This window comes from Melanotaenia boesemani, chromosome 6 (assembly GCF_017639745.1).
Source record: "Melanotaenia boesemani isolate fMelBoe1 chromosome 6, fMelBoe1.pri, whole genome shotgun sequence".
Lineage (NCBI taxonomy): Eukaryota > Metazoa > Chordata > Actinopteri > Atheriniformes > Melanotaeniidae > Melanotaenia > Melanotaenia boesemani.
The window spans coordinates 24,681,231-24,701,218 of NC_055687.1; the positions used below are offsets into that span (position 1 = coordinate 24,681,231).

Here is a 19,988-nt window from a genome sequence, read left to right on the forward strand (position 1 = left end):
GCACACATGTCATACACCTCTGCATTATTGCACGTCCGGGTATGTGTGTCTGTCGACTGCACGTAAAATGAGATGTGTTTGATGTTTTCTCCTGCAACTTCTCGTGTACTTTTAAATTATGCTTTTACTTGGAAAAGAAGAACTATGTAAAAATTATGTACCAATAATTCACAGTCATTCCCCTTAAAGCTTGCCTATGCCCACTAGAACAGATGTAGATTATTCTCATAAAGATGTTTAGTCACAGCTGTTGAAGCTTTATATAAATGATTTTTTTTTCTAGGATAAAGAAATTAGCTTCAGAATAAATGTTTAAAAAAGTACAGAGTGGAGAGGGTTAACCAATAAAAGAAATCAAATGATTTGTGGGAGCAACAAAAAAGACAGAGAGAGATGGAGAGATGAGCTTCTATGGTAGGGAAGTAAACACTAAAGTAGAGAGAGGTATGAGTATGAGCAAGTGGTCTGGTTTTGCTTAACACAAGCAGATGATATCTGTGCTGGCACTTAAATTAGGAATCCAACACACCTCTGTATGTGTGTGTTAGTGGTTGAATGAATAAGTTAAAGAGGGGGTTTCCAATGAAACTGGACATGCTCTTTCATCATTAAATCACCATGTTGTAGGCCTTTGAATGACCCTCACCCACACACATACACATGCACATGCATACTCATAGCTGCCTACCCATCAGTCCTGCTGTTTCACCTCTCTACTCACAGTCTGGTTGCTGGCTACTTACACACACACAGACACACTCACAGGGGTTGGAGTGTTCAACAGCAGGTGTAGCCCTGGCTGTGTGTGCCTTTTTGGCCTGTGCTTTCTCTCCTATCATATTCCCCCAGCTGGATAAAGACTGACAGATTATCACTGGGGCAGGTACAGTCCTGCCATCGCAGCAGTGACAATCTCTCCACCAGTTCATATGCTATTGTCTCCCCACTCAGTGACTTAGCCCTGCAGAGTTGTGTAATGGTTAGGCTGACCAGCAGATGATCTGAGTCAGCATGTAGCCACCCTGCTGACATGAGACACTGAAGACCCAGCACGTCCAAGGTTGTTGGTTTTGGCCTCTGGCCTGCTTATAGTAGAAGCAAGCCAAAAGAGGATATTTTTATAAAACATATTTTATATAACAGTTCATTTAAAAAGGAGGAAATTATTATTGTGGTTTTATATTTCAAAAATACTTAGCCAGATTCACTTATTATAATAGAATTGAACTTTTTAAGTTCTTAGTTGATTTGTTATACCCACAGATGCTTTCTTTCTTACTTTGGATCATGGGGAAATCATAGATGTTTACAAAGAAAACTCACACTGAAGCTGTGTTTCTAATGCACACAAGCTCTTCCAACTGTGGTTTTAAATCCCACGAATAATCATGCAACACAAACCACCCAATTAGTCTTCAGTAAGAGAGACTAAATCTAAAAACTGAAGTCAAAGAAAAGGAGTAAATCAATGTTATAATCGCACAATATACATCACTGTGAGCCTGTCAGCTTTGTAGTTAGTTAAAAAATTGTTTTGAAGGGAAAAGGGATTTTCATACAATCTTTATTTACAGGCATAAGTCATTAAGAACAAATTCTAATTCACATGAAGCCTTAATTATAATTCTTTGTTTTCTCTTCCCTCCTGCTGTGATCAGCCAAGGCTTATAGTTGCCATGGTGAAATAATAAGACAAACGCAAATCCCTTTGGTTTATCTCACAGCTGTTGCCATACTTTTTGACCTTGAGGGCTTGCATAAATTGAGCTAAAAACATTTTTTTTCATTAGCAAGCCAAAAACTAGCTCAATAAAAATGTGGAATAAATAGGTTTGAGTGACATTTAATTGAAATTATAATTGACGGATACAAAGCAAAATGCAGTGGACATCATTTGGTGAAATTGGTCCTGGGTAAATCACAGAAGAGTGCTGCACTGATGTAACATCTGTCACTAAACTGCATCTTAATAATACCACCTAATAGTACCCTTTAATTTTGGATTGTGATTTTTTTTTCTTTCTACTATAAAGAAACTAATTAATTTTAAATTCTCAACTAAATTTCTGCACTGATCTGTCCTGATTTGCAGGTACTGGTACCTAAAAGGGTTGAATTCAAAGGTAAGATGGTTGAGGTGGACATCTATGAAGCAGGAAAGCATTTCATGAAAGGCCAACCAGTAGAAGACAGTAAACCTTTCACCCCCTCCATTGCTGCACCACTTGAAAAAGGACAAGTATCTGGTCTAATGCAGGTAAAGATACACAAATACACACACACTTACATATACTTGCAGTTTAATGCATTCCGAATTTCATGAGTTATTTCTGCAGTACTGTAAACCATACTGTTATAACATAACAGCAAACTCACAACCAGGAAATTTGTATTTATATTGAGTGTATATAAACAGAGGCAACTATGTATAGCACGTTTCACCCTTAATCTCAAATCCCCGTGCCTCACCTAGTGCCTTGCCTTGCTTTGCTTTGCCACTCCATGCGTTTTGAATTACATACATTATCTCATATCCAGTGCACATGAAGGTGAAGGTTGGAGATGTATTAGATGGTAAATCAAAGTTAGCGTGATGGATGCAGGAGAAATGGCCAATTAAAAAGACCTGGAAGACCTTTACAGAGGTCAAATCATAAGGAGCTCACCCCCTAGCAAGAGGGTTGAACTCCTTTATTTGTGTAGCACATTTCATATAAAAGACCATTCAAAGTGCTTTTCATGAAAAATTAAAATCATTGGGTGCAGAGGAAGCATTAAAAGTACATTAAAAACAAACTTTAAAAAGAAATAAAAGGAATTAAAGACAGAAAAAGCTAAAATAAAATAAGGTGCAAGAAATAAAAGTTACAGTGAGTTATTGCCAATTGCAAAGGAATAGCATCATATTACTCAGGGGTAGTCAGATTCATTTGGGTAGTTACACTTTTATATTAGCCGATGAGTATGTGCCGTTTAAAAGTAAAGCAATATGTAACTAATTCAAATCGATCTAGCAGTTATGCATGTATTTAGGGGACTACTCAAAGGACTTTATCTTTAGGAGATGCGAGGATCTACATCCTCCTCCATCCTTCCAGCTCTAACTGTGTGCTCCTTCATTATCAAAACTATCAAACCTGCGTTTACAACAGGCTATTCAAATTTTGTGCACTCAGCAAACGAATACGGCGTGAATATATGTGTCTGTATTTTAAATCCATGCTTGCTTGTGTAGTTTGTGAAGAAGCAGCAGTGTATCATCCGTGAGATAAGTAATTTTAGATAAGCTGTTGCTGGCTAAACTGTTCCTATCTGCTTTTTTCACCCCACACGCGCACACAAGCACTCACACAGCTACACACAAGACCATGTTAATGTATCTGTTTCACTGCATGTTATTTTTCACTCTGACTAGCTGTAGCTTATAGCTCAGGACATGGAGCCACTGAGCAGAATATGATACACTTTCTAATTTCACACTCCATCAGCCTTTACTGCCAGACAGAGAGGGAGGGGAAGAAAGGAACAGACAGAGACATGAGGGAGGGGGCATGGATGAAGAGGAAAGCAAGCAAAGAGAGAAATGGATAGCAGGGACTGAGAGAAAAAAAGGAAAATTAAAGCTTCACATACGACTAAGCAACATGTCAATCTGCAAAGGAAAATTTAGCAGTCAGGACTAGACTGTAAAACTAGTTGCCTCGTAAAGTCTGCAGTCTTTCCAACACACCTGCTTACATTCTCCCCCAACACCACTGCCAGCTTTCCCATCCCACATTCACACTTCTTTAACATGCATCTTCATGGTATATTTCAGGATTATTTCCGAGGTAACTGATGTAACTTGAACACACTCTTTCACATAGTTTAATTTACACATGATCATCATATGGACCACTCTGTTATACACATGTTTGCTCTGCTCTCAGTGTTATATACATAATCCGGTCTTTATTCTGCAAGTACCTCAGTCATTATGTTTAAAAATCACATTGGACTGAGTAAGAAGTTAAATATTGACAGTACTTGCCATTCACTTTATAATGATAATTATTAAATATTTATTATAATTTCTGTTTACTGTCAATATCTCAAATTTTCTGGGTTATCAAGATGAAGTCTTTAAAAAATAATAGCAAAAAATGGTGCAACTAAGTTATGGTTTGAAATATGGGCTCATTTAAAAGAGTTGATAAATGAATGGGGACACAAAGATGAAATAAGAAGCAATTTAAGACACAAGACACAGAGATTCACTGGTAGATTAGTTTATATTGGAATTTATTAGCACATCTGAACTTGCAAAAATTCATTAATGCTTGTTTGTGCTTTTCACAGCATATGTGCAATTAACGCGTAGTTTTATTAGGTGATCCTCAGTGATGTTGCTGATGGTCTCTAATCCATGGTACTTATGACCTGCACTGGTGGCTCTTAATGGCAATGAGTGGCACTTGTGCGCAATGCAATAACTGACCTAATGGTGTGGAAACACAGCAGTATTTGCAAGCTACACACACCAGTGATTCTCATTGTAAAGCCCAATGGTATATTTCATGTCCTTGACAACAGCGTAACCACAGTATCTGTATTTAGTCATTATTTTTGTGAAATTGTAAAATCTAAGTTATTGTTTGTTTGTACTTATTTTTCTACATCAGCTATTTATTGTCATGACGAGGTGGTTAGCCTTATCCTAAATGCTGAAAACCCACCTTACTAACAAACAGCCAATTACTGTCACTTTGTGTGCTTGCATTCTTTATAGGCAAGTTTATTTATATAGCACATTTCATGTACAAGACAATTCAAAGTGGTAAACAGAAAACATTAAAAGCATTCTGATGGTGCAAAGAAAGCTTTAAAAAGTAGTAAAAGGCCAAAAAAGCAAACATCACAATAACATCATAATAAAATCATAAATTAAATTAAAATTATTAAAAGCAATATAAGTTAAATGGTCTGTATTTATAGAGCGCTTTTACCTTTCCTGGAATGATACCTAAAACTTTGCATCATACATTACAGTCACCCATTCAAACACATATTCACACACTGATGGCAGAAGCTGCCATGCAAGGCGCTCGACCACGACCCATCAGGAGCAATTTGGGGTTTGGTGTCTTGCTCAGGGACACCTCGACAGGCCGAGGATCGAACCGGCAACCCTGAGGCTACAAGATAACCGCTCTACCCACTGAGTCACCCTGCCCAAAGTTAAAAGTTACCGTGCAGAATTCATGCATAGGCACATGAGAAAAGAAATGTTTTTAACCTGGATTTAATAGTGTCAACATTTGGTGAAAGTTTAATCTTCACTAAATGCTGCTTCTCCATGTTTAGTTTGGACTCTGGTCTGGACGAGTTCACCAGAGTCTATGACTAACTAAACCAGTGTAGTGTTTTAAAACTGGTATTTTCTCTTAGTTCTGGTTAAAACGCTAGCAGCAGCATTCTGGATGAACTTCAGATGTTAAATCCTCTTTTTAAGAAGTCCTGTTAAAAGACCATTACAGTTATTGGAGATGAATGCATGGACGAGTTTCTCTTGGTCTTTCTGGGAGAATAAACTTTTAATTCTGTTGATGTTTCTGAGCTGGTAAAAGCTGTCTTAGTAACAGCTTTCATGTGGCTGCTGAAAGTCAGATCGGAGTCTATCAACACTCCAAGGTTACGAACTTGGTTGATGATTTTAAGAGCCCAGTTCTCCAGGTGTTTGCCAATGCTGACCCTCTTTTCTTTGCTACTAAACACAATAATCTCAGTTTTGAAATTCTGTCTCATCGAGTTGTTTATTTGCTCCAGACCCTCAGTCTATTGGGCTGCAGTCATTTGGTGACAGAGACAGATAAAGCCAATAAACTTTGTGTTAGAAAAATAATTTAATGTTGATAATGTCCTGCTAAAATAGATATGCATGTACACTCCCTGGCCAAAAAAAAAAATTTGCCTCCAAAACATGAGGTCACACACTCGTAATATTTTGTTGGACCGCCTTTAGCTATAATTGCAGCAGCATTTGCTGTGTCATTGTTTTAATTACTTTCTGCAATGTCAGTACTAGGCATGATGGCTGCATCACTTCATCTGCCTCTTTTCTTACCCTGATGCTCCCATCACTCTAGAACAGTGATTCCCAACCCTCAAGACACACTATTCTGCAGGTCTTATATGTCTACCTGCTACAACACGCCTGATTCAAATTCATCGCTCATGAGCAGACTTGAGCAGAGCTTGTCATAGAACCATTTAATTTGAATCAGGTGTGTTGCAGCAGGGAAACATGTAAGACCTGCAGGATAGTGTGCCTCAAGGATCAGGGTTGGGAATCACTGCTCTAGAACAGGCTAAATCTGGACTCTTCAGACCACATGACCTTCCATTTCTCCAGAGTCTGATCTTTATGCTCTCTAGCAAGCCTTTTTCTCCAGTTAGCCTCAATGATGAGTGGTTTTCTTATGGCTACACAGCTGTTAAGTCCCAGTCCCTTCATGTTCATGAGGAAATCTTTTTACTTTTACTATTAAATATAGCCTGGAGTTCTACTGTTGTTTTTCTTTGATTTGATTTCACTAAACATGATCACCAGCCATGATAATTCAGGATTTTCTTCTGACCACATGTCTTCCTTGAACATAATGGTTCTCCACTATCCCCCCAGTTATTAATAATTCGTTGGAAAGTTTCTAACCCCATTTTAGTAGTTTTTGCAAACACTTTAGATGTTTTCTCTGCGTAATGCATGCCAATGATCTGACCCTTCTTAAACAGATCACAGGATGTGTCTTTTGACATGATCCTTTACAAAATGAGAACCTACTCATTGCATCAGTTGGGGTTAAATACCTTGTTACCAGCTGAAAGATTATCACCCATGTTGCAATTATCCAATAGGAGGCTCCTACCTATTTGCTTAAATAAATCTAGGTGGCATTTTTTTTTTATTTTGGCCAGGCAATGTACATTGACTTGGACTTGCATGCACTTGGTACATGACAGTAACTTACCATGTACAGCATGCTGTCTTGTCTGTCTTCAGACATGGCCTTTTGCACGCATGCTGGGTCCACCACACAGTGAGTTGTACATGCATGTTTGAAATGAATGAATGATTGTTGAAAGGCAACATTGTAAGTACAGGCTTTTTGCAGAAAGCAACATAAAAACTCAAGAATAAAGCAGCAGGAAGAGACATAGTGTGATGAGGTTGATGATAGCCAGGCAGGTGAAAAGAAGACATTATTTGCTTTTATATAAGATGCCGAGGAGCAATGGAAGGGACTATGCGAAAAATAAAGGGTGGTTGATAAGTGGGTGATTGGGTGGGTAGAGATACTAAGGTCTGCAATGTGTGTTTGTCAAGAAAGTGAGAGATCTATCATGTCAGAAATTCAAAGAGATGATTGCACACCAGGCAGCATCCATACTGATGTGTTGGAGTGAAGCAAAATGGCCAGATGGATGAATTTATTGAGGAGTGCAATATGAAAACCCATGTGGATGGCTGTGAATGGGTGGACCTGAGAGTAGACGGAGAGATATGGTTTTATGACGATGTCAGACATAACTGAGAGGTGTACAACTGATGGATGAGCAGATGAATAGATGCTTGTGTGAAAATGTAGACAGATAATGCAATTAAAGATAGATGGCTGAGTGGTGAGAATAGATTAATAGTTATCTGATGGCTCACTGCAGCTCCTCCATGTGCAGCTCAAAAACATTTTGCTGGTAAGGTGTCCATGAAGACAAGTTTTTGAAACAGAGGAGGCAAAATAACATGATTGCTGATATTTGATCACATATTATTTGTAGAATTAGTTTTCTTTTAAATGATTAAAAAACATCCATCATAGGTTACATTACTTCTGAATGCCACCTTTACACACTAGTCTATTAAACTTTGTTTTCTATGGTGCATATAATCATATTTAGGTTTTAGATGAGCCTCATGTCCTAAAACAAAAACAAGTTGCTGGGTAGAAATGCGTTTATTTCTCTGTAACTGTATTGTGAAACTGCAACTTAACCATGCCATGACAACTTCATTATGATTTTGCTATTTCATTCTGGAAAAGAAAACCCCACTCGTCCACAGAAAGAAATTGCTTTTATTGACATGGATGAAATCCTCCTCCTCCTGTCTTTTCTTTCTGTCTTTCATTCCGTCTGTGTCTGTCAGCCCTCCATTCACAGAAACAGCACTTTGAGCAGAGGGGGAAGGACAGTAAATGAGTCTTTTACTGGGACACAATAGCAGAGAAGGCACTCAGCAGCTCGGTGAGGGAAAGAAGAGAAAGTAGCTTCACCAGACCTCATCCTCAGATGAAATTAAATGATAGAAGAGGGGGGCTGAAAAATGAAGCAAGAATGATGGACAGACTGTGAAGTAGGTGAACCGATGAGGAGAAAAGAGAAGCATCTTGGAGTATCATCTAATAATCAGCTCTTTTCACACCATATTTCCTCAAGAAGACCAAGAGAATAGCAAAGAGGGAAGAAAATGGCTCTGATCTTTCCACAAGAGAGCAAATTGACAGTTTGTGTGAGATACAGCATTGAAAAGAGAAAGAGAGGAAAGTATACAGCTAGTGAACAATGTCCCTACACAAATGGACCTGAATGGCGAGTATCTGCTGGAGGATTGAATTGGCTTTCTTTTTACTTTTCTCTGAGGCTTATGTTTTTCTTTTCAAAATTCTTCAAACTTTTTTTTTTATCTTCTTTCTTTCTTTCTTTCTTTCTTTCTTTCTTTCTTTCTTTCTTTCTTTCTTTCTTTCTTTCTTTCTTTCTTTCTTTCTTTCTTTCTTTCTTTCTTTCTTTCTTTCTTTCTTTCTTTCTTTCTTTCTTTCTTTAGCATGTTTCTGTGTGCTTCTTTTATTTATTTATTTATTTACATTTGCTTCTGCACCTCTAAATACCATTTTTATTTTGATCTATCTCATGAAAACTGCTTCTTTTAACTGTTTAACATTTATGTTGTGAATGTATTTAAAAAGAACAAAGAGACTATTTTGGACATAAAAAATTCGTCATGAAACTGTTTGCGTGTCATCTGCTTGAGTTGTTGTTGACTTGAACTCTTTGCTCTATAATCTGTTAGACACACTAACAGATTTCCACACTGCAAATTAAATGAGAGGGTTCTGTGCAAAGAAAAACTGGGTGTTTTTCTTTATCAAGCCAGTTATTTTCAGTCATTGTGTGTTCTTCAATCACAGAACAGGATTGGTTGGAATCAGTCTTTGCAATAACTTCACTGATTTTTACAAAGAAAGAGACGCTTTTTAAGAAGACTTTTTTTTATCCTGAACATTCTTTGCAAAACTATACAGATAAAAGTGTTCTGTAATACTTTTTCTGTGGTGACTAAGTTAGACTTGTATAATTTGTACTGTAACAAATGTGCACAATAGCAAACAACTGATACAAACCTGTTGTGCTGAAGGAGTCTTTGAGCACGCCACCTACACTAAATTCATCTTTATAAAGTCCATTTCCCAATTATCCTGTTCTTTGTCATATTTGTCACTTTCTGTTGTTGGACTGTGAAACAAATCTAAAACATTTAGAGTGCATAGTGCACTTTTAAGACTGCGCTCCCTTTGAACTCACTGCAGTTTCTGCTCTGCTCCAGTGAGACTGAATTTTCTTTTTAAGCACAGCATCATATTGCCACCATTTGCTTAAGTTAAAAACAATGTCTGTTTGGTCACTTTGAGAGAACTTTAGATGTCATCCCCATGGTGCACAGGAGCCTGCCTGCCCCTGCTCACTCGCTTCACATCGAGATGCACACACAGCAATGAACTAGTTCCAGCCCTCGCAGGGCAATAGTGACATGTTGAGGAGATTGCAATGGTTTTTTCAGTCAGAAACTCCTTGTTTAAGTTACGTCTGATGGGGTCTCAGTGATTAGCAACAGTGACATTAGCATAACCTTCATATTAGCCAAATTAGCCGGTCAGGTTTTGTAACTGAAGACCTCTCACTGATTGAAAAACAGCTCTGTTGATAAATGTCTACATCCATTTGGCAGAGACCCATATTTAAATTACACTCCTGAATCCATGACCAGAATTCCTCACAGCATTTTTGACATCCTCTGACTGCCTGTTATAAATATATTCTTACTCCATGAAGCACTTTACTCACAAGTGTACGAGTTGACCTGGATATGACGCAGCTGCAGTGCAAACTAACTTTAAGTTTCTGAGATGAGGCTAATTCCTCTCCTCTTTTTTCCTGTCATCAGGCAGCGCTGCTAAACACATAAAGGTGCAACACTGAAATGCGGTCAGCATTTATATTTGCCGTACAGAGTGGGTGGGATTACTTGTACTTTGCATCATCTTTCTTATATAAACACAGACACACTTGCATACATCATTAGTTCACCATGATCCATGCATGTACATGTTACATGTTGATGGCATGTATGTGTTTGTAAACAGCATGTTCATTCAGAAATTATTTGTCAGAATTGATTCTCTTGACAGTGATAAAGAAAAAGAAACAAAAACAACAATATTGAGTTACATTACTTCTGATTGGCAGGTCTTTCTCACAAGATTGTCCTAAATGACTTGTTTTCCACATATAGCATAGGAAAATATTTCCTACCACCCCCTCGGTATGGCTGGCAGACTCCGGCTGGCCTCAGGCTGTATGGGACACTTCCAGTACACACACAGACAAAACACAAGCATGCTTGAAAACACACAATGAAGCCTGAACAAAAATCTATTTCTCTGCTCTGTTTTTAGGTCGTTTGTGTTGACATGCAACTGTTATGGATTGTTGCTTTGATGTTGCGTTATGTTCGCTCATTGTCAAGATGTATTGTCAGGGTAAAAAACAAAAATCAAAGATTATGTCGTCTTTTCTGCTTGAGATACGGTTAATCCTCTCAAATCTATTTGGAAACTTTTTTTTTTTTTCAAAATGTCAAAGGATTTTGCCTGGCCTTTTATTTACTTTGTTTACTCTGGTAGCAAATTATTTGTCTTGCGTTCAAAACAGCTGCAGCAGCTGGGCTATTTTAGGCATTTCATTTAGCATGTCACATTGTATAACATGGCCTGCATTTACAAGGCAAAGTAAGCGATGAATAAATGTTAAGCCATCAAAATATCAGGCAGCTCTATATTTAGTAATCTTACCTAACATGTCAAATGACATCAGAAAAGCTCTCTGTTTGTGCTTTTTGAAGGTCAGAGGGTTTAAAAAGAACTTCGAACTGAGCTTTGTTTGTGAACCACAGATAGAAAGTGCTCTTCAGGAGAAATATAAGATCTTATTGAGTAAATTGATTTTTAAGGATTAGTTTCTTTTTTTTTCTGTGATATAATGAAAATAGCAATTTTTCTCCAGTTTGACCCTGTCAAACAAGCTCTTTTAAACAAAATGCTGCAGCAAGAGTCACTCACAGATTCTCATTTTACTCAGAATTACCAGCCTCATACCAGCAAGCTTCCTCATCCATGTTAATGATGCAGTTTAGGATCATTTTGTTTTGATGATTACCACTTGGTATTTGAATAGTTTGTCATCCAGAGTCCTAATGTCATAAAATCAGAAATTGTTTACCACTCAAACTTTAAATAAGTTGCCTGTCTAATATTTAGTTGAGGGTTCATGTGGATATATATGTGCAGTAGGACAATAGATGTCTGGAGGTGTGTTTTTTTTTTTATTATTTAATGTAATTTAATTAGTTATGGCCAATTTGGACATATGAAATCATTCAAGTTATTTATTTGTCCTTCTAGTAGACGGATATTAATATTTTAATAAAAATATTCCACTAATGTTGTTTTGTATTTTAGATTCAAGATTCAAGAAGCAACTGTTTGCCTTGATGTCAGTTTTGCAGACTTTAACTGAAGTTAACTGATGTCATGTCAACATATTTAAACATGTTGTGATGGTGTGTGCTAAAACCAAACAATGCAGTTCTATAAAACTGGTGTGATGTACTGTTTTATGGCAAAAACTGCTCAACTAAGTAAAGAGAACTCATCAAAACACTGATGAGATTGCACTTGTGAGGAGAGGATGACCAAAACATGTGTCTACAGCTTTAGAATAACCGCCTCCCAAGTCATGAGCTTAGCCACAGCTCACATCAGCTTTTCTCAGAGTTGAGGTGCCAGACACATCTCATCATCAGCTGTTTATATCTTCTTTCTTATTGGTTGAACAAATAAATAGGCGAACTGCGTTAGACTAGAAGAAGTCTGTTACCAACACACAATGACCCAAAACACATCTCTTCATGTGAACCAGATTTTATTTACACCAGAGCTCCAGGATAACTGTTTTCCACTAGAGGCGCTGATGCTTAGGGACGTTAGACAGTTAAAGGATGACTTCTTAAATCAACTTCAACTCAACACTTTTCTAAAAAAGTGTTTTCCATCTTAACTGCTTCATTAAAAGGCTTTAGTAACTGCTGAACGGCAGGTCTTTCTTCAAATGCATTGCATTTGGATCTGTTGATTCTTTTTTTTTTTTTGGTCATTTCCAAGTTGTGGATTTATTCTTTAAAAATGCTGCATGCAGCCATGCTGCAGTTTCATCTGTGTATTGGTCCCTGTACAATTTATACGTCCTGCTGCTTTTGCACTCTACAAGCTTTTCATGTATGACGTTTGTGGCGGTGTCAGCAAAGATCCATGTCGTCCCTTTCTTTGTAATACTTATACTTCATGCACTGCATTAAGATTTCATGTTGTTAAGAAATAGGCCTTCACTTCTTTCATTGTCCTGTCCTCACCGTGATGTCACAGATGTGTCCCAATTAAATTAAGTTTTAAAATAATGACCACTTGTGCTTTGAGAAAAATAAGAAAGACAGGAGCACTGGACATCGCATATCATATTCATATAATAAGATGTTATTTTGTCTTGTGGTTTCAGTGGATATAAGATGGTTAATATATGGCTATTTTATTCTTTGACTAAACTAAACTTGATCTAAAACATAATTTGCTACATTAAAGCGTAAAGAAGAAAAGTTGTTAATTGTATTCTGCTAAATTAACACATTTTGACACAACCGACACATTTTCCCCACATGCTGTTTATGTGTAATGTATGTATGTGCTGTGTCTTCGTTTCTTATATTTATGTTTCATCCAGTACCTGAGAGAATCTCCCTTTTTTGTCTGTAAGGTTTCCTGTCATGTGTTTGAGTAATTTGTCCGCCCAACACCTCCACATGTAGTGCTCCACTGTATTTAGTTTCTGTAACTCTAACCCCAGTTCTCTTGGAGAAACGTAATAGTTGTGTGTGTTAGTTACTGTTACGTACACTCTGTCAGTGGGATGCCTAGATTCCATGAGTGCAGTCTATACACTGTAACACATACAATGGATTAATCAAGACTACAATATAAATTGGTTTTCAAATGACTTTGGAAACCATAATTTTGTATTTTAATTAGAAGGACAGCGCTTATTGTGCCGAGACAGAATTATGTTGGTTGGTTGGTCCTTTAGTGTTTATATACTAAAGACAGTTGTGCTCTTTAGTATGTATATTCAAGTTTGATCACTATGCTGTATTTAGGCTGTATACATTTTGTTAGTTTGGCCAGTGCCTCGTTTGACTACCTGATAGCAGCAGCAATTAAACCTTAACATGAGTTAAGTTAACATAAGGCAAACTTAATGTGCTAAAGTCTTTACCACACAGGATATGTCTTATAGTCTATTTTTTTTTACAGATAGCATTGGTAATCTCTCTATGGAGCATTCTGAGGTGGATTATTTATTGCATACATTTGACGTGAGAAGGGTTATGTAAACGTGTGTGTGTGTGTGTGTGTGTGGGGTGTGTGTGTCTTAGACAAGCTGCACATGTATGTGCAGACTGTGTGCATGCACATGTGGCAGGACAAAGGACATGTTACTGGACAGCATGTTATTATAAGGGTGTTGTAACTTTTTCTGTGTAAAATGTGTAAAGTTTTTATGGCTGCATGCGAATGTGTTATGTGAGGCAGTTTTAGACAGTTGAGTTGAGGGAAGACGATTCTAAGAATAAAAAAAGACACAAAGTTCCTCTTTGAGCCTCTGTTCCTCTTTTAGTTTGTTGTTGTACACTCTGTACCATCATTCTCTGACTAAAAGTTCTGTCAAAAATAGTATTTGCATTCAGATGTTTATCTACCCTCCCTCTATTCTATTGTAAGTACAGCTGCAGCACGCTGTGAATGTCACTATAGCTTTGGTGAATCAGCCATGACTAAGGAGCCGGCTGCAGTATCCATTTACTTGCACGCACACAAGCACATTTCCATGGTGAGTGTCAAGAGTGACACTAACAGCTGGCAAGGATCATGTGAGAAATGTGACCGTGGTGCATTGTGCTCTCTGGCTCCTCTGTGATGTGCATGCCACACTGTGTGTTTTTTGTGGGTATATAGTTCAATATATTGGTGAAGGCTGCACCAGACTCAAATGTGCATGTTTGGAATTGGAGCCTTTTTTTTTTTTTTTTTATAGCGAGAGACATTTGGGAGGCTAAGACTTTTGAGGGAAAAGTTTCTTGCTGTGCATGCCAGCCTGGTACCCCTGGTGTGGTTTTAGACAATTTTCAGTGGAGATTATTTTGCTCTGTTCTACTGCTGTGAGCAGAGAGACAGACATTATCCAACACAGGTTTACACACACACTCACACACACTAAAATACCAGCCCCCTTTCTCACAGACAAATGCACAAATTCAGCACACTAGCTAGCAGGTGGTGAACGGGTGTGATGTGGTCTGAAAGACGCATCTCTTGTTTTTTTTTTCTGCTCCCTTTTCTTTCTCTTATTTCTCTTTTTCTTTGCTTCTCTCCTCCCATCTTTGTCTACTGTGCTGACACGCACCTACTGGCACTCAGATTTCCACTTATCCTCCCTACTAGTAATAGATTTTAGACTCTACTATTCAGTCAGTCTCCAGGCACCCTGTTGTTAAAAGACACCTGCAGAGAAAGATAAATAGAAGCATCAAAAAGATGGCAGTGTACTTGGCCTGTCAGCATAGAGAAAGATAATGATTTAGGTGCTCAACAATATTTTTTTCCCCCTTTTCATTCATCCATTGCTTTCACTAAACCTCTCCTTTTGTCAGTTTCTATTAAATATTCATCTTGGCCCTTTTTCAAAAGTGAGAGAAGGATTAAAATTGCCAGATTAATAATCATATTGGAAAAGATTTTTATGATTCATTTGTGAATTTTACTTGTTAGGTATGATGGGCAAAACAATTTTGTTTCTCCTTTTATTATTTATTCACCTTTTTAAAGACTGGGTCAACATTTGAAACATGCTGAGAGGCCAAATTTAACATTACTGTGAAGAAGCTTAGTTACAAGTTTTTCTGGTATTGCCCTTGATGTGACCATATATTGTAGTGTACTATAAACACACTTACAGTTCTTAAAACCTATCGAAAAACAAAAAAAGCATGTTACTCATGCCATTATGGAGTCAAGGATTCTTTATTGTCATTTTCATTGTGCGTTTACGTACATGAGTCTAAAATGAAAGTGAATGTACCAGACAGAGCTCTGTTCCCAAATCTCCCTCCACCTTTTGTACGAAGTTACTGTAAGTGACTTACGAATGTGTCACATAGGCGTTGTCGGTCATAGTATCCATCCTCCATTGTGTGCTGTAATAGTGGAAACCATTAACAACAGTATGGTGTGAAGAGGAGTTGGTGGCAAGGTAATGTTCACAACCATCAGAGGGCATAGGGGAATAAGAGTAATGTTGAGAATGGTGAGGCAGAGGACAGACGCCATGCAGCTGCTCATCCACAAAGACTTGCCTCAGAGACGTGTAGGTGTGCACCAAAACCAAGTTAAATGCAAATGCATACGTGCATTTTTGTTGGGTGGGTGTTTACAGTCAAGTAAGTTGATTCTCTGCTCAACAGGACAAATTTTATGTAGCATACACAAGCAGTAAATCTACCTAATCATATAACCCATTTGGAATTTGTGCATCATTTTAAAAAAATATCTTAAAATCAAGGGTATCATTTGTCTACTCAAACCTAACTATGTGTACTCTTTACAGATTAAAAGTGCATTAAATACTGATTTTAGTTAGTAAAAAAAAAAAAAATTTGTTTCTGTAATTAATACTTTAAAAAGTTTATTTTGAGATTACAACACTGAAATTAAAACTTTGAAGCAACGATTGTGAAAAAAAAATTTACTTTTTTTTTTTTTTTTACCAAGTTAGAAAATCCAGAGTCATTGAAGCACGACTTAGCACAGCGGTAAAAACATAACCACATGAACATGTTATAAACTGTTGTAAACTGGGAATACTAAGACCTTTGGGCTTTATGTGGAAAAGGATCTTGAGATTGATTAGAACAATCTGACGGTGACTCCTGACAAAGATGGAAAACAATCGAGAAAGATCATTGACTAAATAAAAAGCAGCAGAAACAGTTGCAGCAGCCTTCAGGGGTTTTAGAACAAGCATAGTACCACTTTTCAGACGCAGTGCTTGTCCTGTTAAATGTATGAGTGACACAGATAATCCATTTCTTACACAGTGTAGCTATGAAGACCAGATGAAGCGTTTTATACATGGTGCCAGTTTCTGTCCAGCACAAAAGATATGGCACAAGAAAAAAAAACAAGACAAAACTTTTTTTATTTGAAGACGGAAAATGATCAATTGTGGAGATTTGCAAGTGGACACAAAAGAAGAAAACGTTATTTAATTTATGATCATTTTAAAACAATACATATTGAAAATTTGATGTAAGTCTGAAAACTTTAAGGACTGTATAAATAAGTTGTATTTTTCTTTTTTCATACATTCTCTAGAAACTAGAGCACATGTATCTGTTATGCTAAAGAAATGTGGGGGTGCTGTTTCACAATATATTAATTTCATATTTAATGCAGAAGAAAGTCAAACAACACAAAGAAGCTAAAGCAGGAAAGTGATAAAAAGAGAGAAGATAAAGATGCAACAGCTCAATGTATGAATTGTGTAGATATCAAAACCAAACTGCCTATGATTAGACACGAAGTAAAATTCTAATCAATTCCTAAATTTTTTCCTGCATGATTCACTGTAATTCATTGACATTTTACTAGATGTAATATTGTGAACATCAGGAGGCACATCAGAGTAATCCACAATGATTTGCCCTCCACTCAGAGATGATGTTGTGTGTGTACAGTTTAATGCTCAAATAAAATGACCACATCTTGTGTGGTTTCTTTATTTATTTAGCAACCAGCCAGCTTAACTTCAAATTCCAATGCGAGTTTAAATAAAATAAAAATTAAATAAATGCACAATCAGACAGAATCAGTGAGCAGACCTAGTAACCAGGAAGAGGGCAAAGTTCAACATAGTGTTTATCAACTGAATATTTTAAGCACCAATGGCATCTAAAAACGTGCATGTCTGAATATACAGCAAATTTCTAGACATATAACTGCTCCAGCAAAGCAATGTCAATGCCTTGCTTTGGCTCTCTTGCTGTTACACTGTTAGATGTCTTATTATCTCATTTCTACAAGCTTACTTAAGTACACCTTTTTTATCATTATCTTCATTGAAGAGACAGCACTCTGCAATAATTAGATCAAACTGCATTAACTTCTTACACAGATATTGTAGCAGCATAACTGAAATGCATTCATTTGCATAAGCAAATTGCTGGTTTTATGAACACTTTCATCCACTAAATATTGAATGAAGCACAGTGTCAAAAAATTCAGCCTGTTATCGTCACCGATGTCAAACTCTAAGTACTTTTTAAAGAGGAACAGATGAGGTGACAGCAGTGAGTAAAAGGGAGTAAATGATCAGTCTCCGACTCCCCTTTTTTGTCTTACTCTATCACACCACTGTTATTTCTACAGATCTTAGTATCAAGCGGTATTTATTTATTTATAAATGCATAGAACGATCAGCAGCTATAATCCATGAAGGGCTGCAATGTTCCTCCTCACAGAAAATGACTGTTTCATGAACCAAAGCCGGACTAAATTCTGATTTAATTCATGAATCAAACTAATTTTAATGAGCAGAGTCAGATCTTTGTCTTACCTTCTTCCTCCATCATTTTCTCTTTTGCGCTACTATTTTCCGTATCATTGTTTCCCATCATTCACTGTCACCTCTCTTCATCGATGGCTGTCTTTTTAATGGTCCAACACATTAAGACTAAACAGATATATCTGTAGACATTTGCTCTGCTGGCTCACTGACCACTGCTGTCAAGCCTTGCTGTTTGATTTGTGACCGTGGCCAGCCGATTTAATCAAAAGAGGATTCTGTAATTATGAAGTATGAATGTGTTACACTGGGAGCCGCAATGATCTCTGTATCCATGATGTTAAAATTTAACCATTCAAAATCAGAGACTGACTGAGGTTGAGATGCTCAGGATCTGCAGCTGTCTGAGGAATTATTTTGTATATTTTGTCTCCACAGGAACATATGGTCAACAGAGTCAAAGGATCTGCTTCAGGGACGCCTGCATTCACTTTCCTGATTGGCTCCTACAGTCTGGACAGGGAAGTGCTAAAGAAACTAGGGATAGGCCTCGCTCTGGCAGCAGCGATCCTGGCCTTTATCGTCGAGAAATTGTACTGAAAGTCTAATAGTGTGTAATTATTTTATGTCAAACAAAGTCTGCATCAGTGTATAAAGATGGACTCTGTGGGCAACGGCAGGTTGCCAGCCTTTCAAAGAACGCATTCTTATAAAGACAGTTGGGTAGAAATGACAAAGAAAAAAGGATTTTAATAAGAATCTGTGTCAAGTTCAGATGGTTTGTGTTTTTTGTTGTTTTTAATTTAAAAATTGCCACCTTAGCTTTATGGTTTTTTTGCTGGTAACTGCATCCTGACATTGTCCATGGAACTCAATGATACAGTTGGAACAGCTTTGGAAGATAAGACAGTTGAGTGCTAATGTTTATTTTATTATGTTGAAATGAGCAATGATACTTTACCTTTATTCAGAGTATTTACTTTTGGAAGGGAGACTGTATATTTTTAGAGCTACATAATGAATGTCATTTAGGTTGTTTTTTAATATGCTTCCGTTGAACCAGTTCAAAAATGTTTTCCTCACATGACACATTTTTAGTATGTGTGTTATTCAAATTGATTAGTACTTTGTTTCTACACCACATGCTCATCGGGATTTGTTATATCTGTATGTGATGACCTTCTCTGCTTTGACATAAAAGTTAAATATTTTCTCACTTATCTTTAGTTGTGTCCAGTTGATCTTATCCTGTGTGATTTATCCTTTCACCTCTGTACAATAAAGGTAAATCTGATATTTGTGGAGCAGCCCTCCTTCAGTTCTTTCTCACTACCCTAAGGACCCAAAAGAAAAATATTCTCTCTCTTTTTCTAGGTAATGTGCAACAGAGGAATTATAGTTTACCTGTGGAACAAAGCACGAGTATCTTGTATTGGAAAAGCAGCAGAACACTCAGATATATAGATTTCTCAAAACATAAAGTAAACTAAAACTGTCAGGATTGTAAAATATCTCTGAGGTGGGTGATTTTTATAATTCAATGTACCTTCTACTGGTGTGCAAACATGTAGCATTTAGGGTTGGTCAGTATTCTTTTTTTTTTTTTTTTTTTCTTGTTGCAAATATTTCCAAAAATAAAAAAAAAGCTGTAAATCAATTGTCATGAGTGAAACTGCCAAAGTGTTGATTGATTGACTGATTCATTGAATTATTGATTGCACAGTTGTCCTCATGTGTTGCTCTCTAGTATCTGTCTGTTTTGAGATACAGTTGTCCCAAAACAAGCTCTGCAAACCCCAACAGTTAATAATGCATGCCCCAATTTCTGTCACGCTACACTGCCTGGTGTCTCTGTGAGTATGCCTGTATTTTCATGTGTGTGTGTGTATGTGTGTGTCTAAATAAGCCCTGCATATATTTACTTGTAACAAATATCTCAAACTCGTTTGTGA

The 19,988-nt window shown here is 37.1% G+C and overlaps 1 protein-coding gene across 1 annotated transcript in view; it reads left to right on the forward strand.

Annotated features, from left to right (window-relative positions):
* cdkal1 (CDK5 regulatory subunit associated protein 1-like 1) overlaps positions 1-19,687 on the forward strand; it is a 261,140-nt gene extending 241,453 nt beyond the window's left edge. Inside the window, exons 14-15 of the mRNA XM_041988416.1 lie at positions 2,093-2,257; positions 18,475-19,687. Of these exons, the coding sequence (XP_041844350.1) occupies positions 2,093-2,257; positions 18,475-18,636 (327 nt within the window). The 3' untranslated portion in view covers positions 18,637-19,687. The remainder of the gene's footprint in view (positions 1-2,092; positions 2,258-18,474) is intronic.
* The last annotated feature ends 301 nt before the right edge of the window (positions 19,688-19,988 follow it).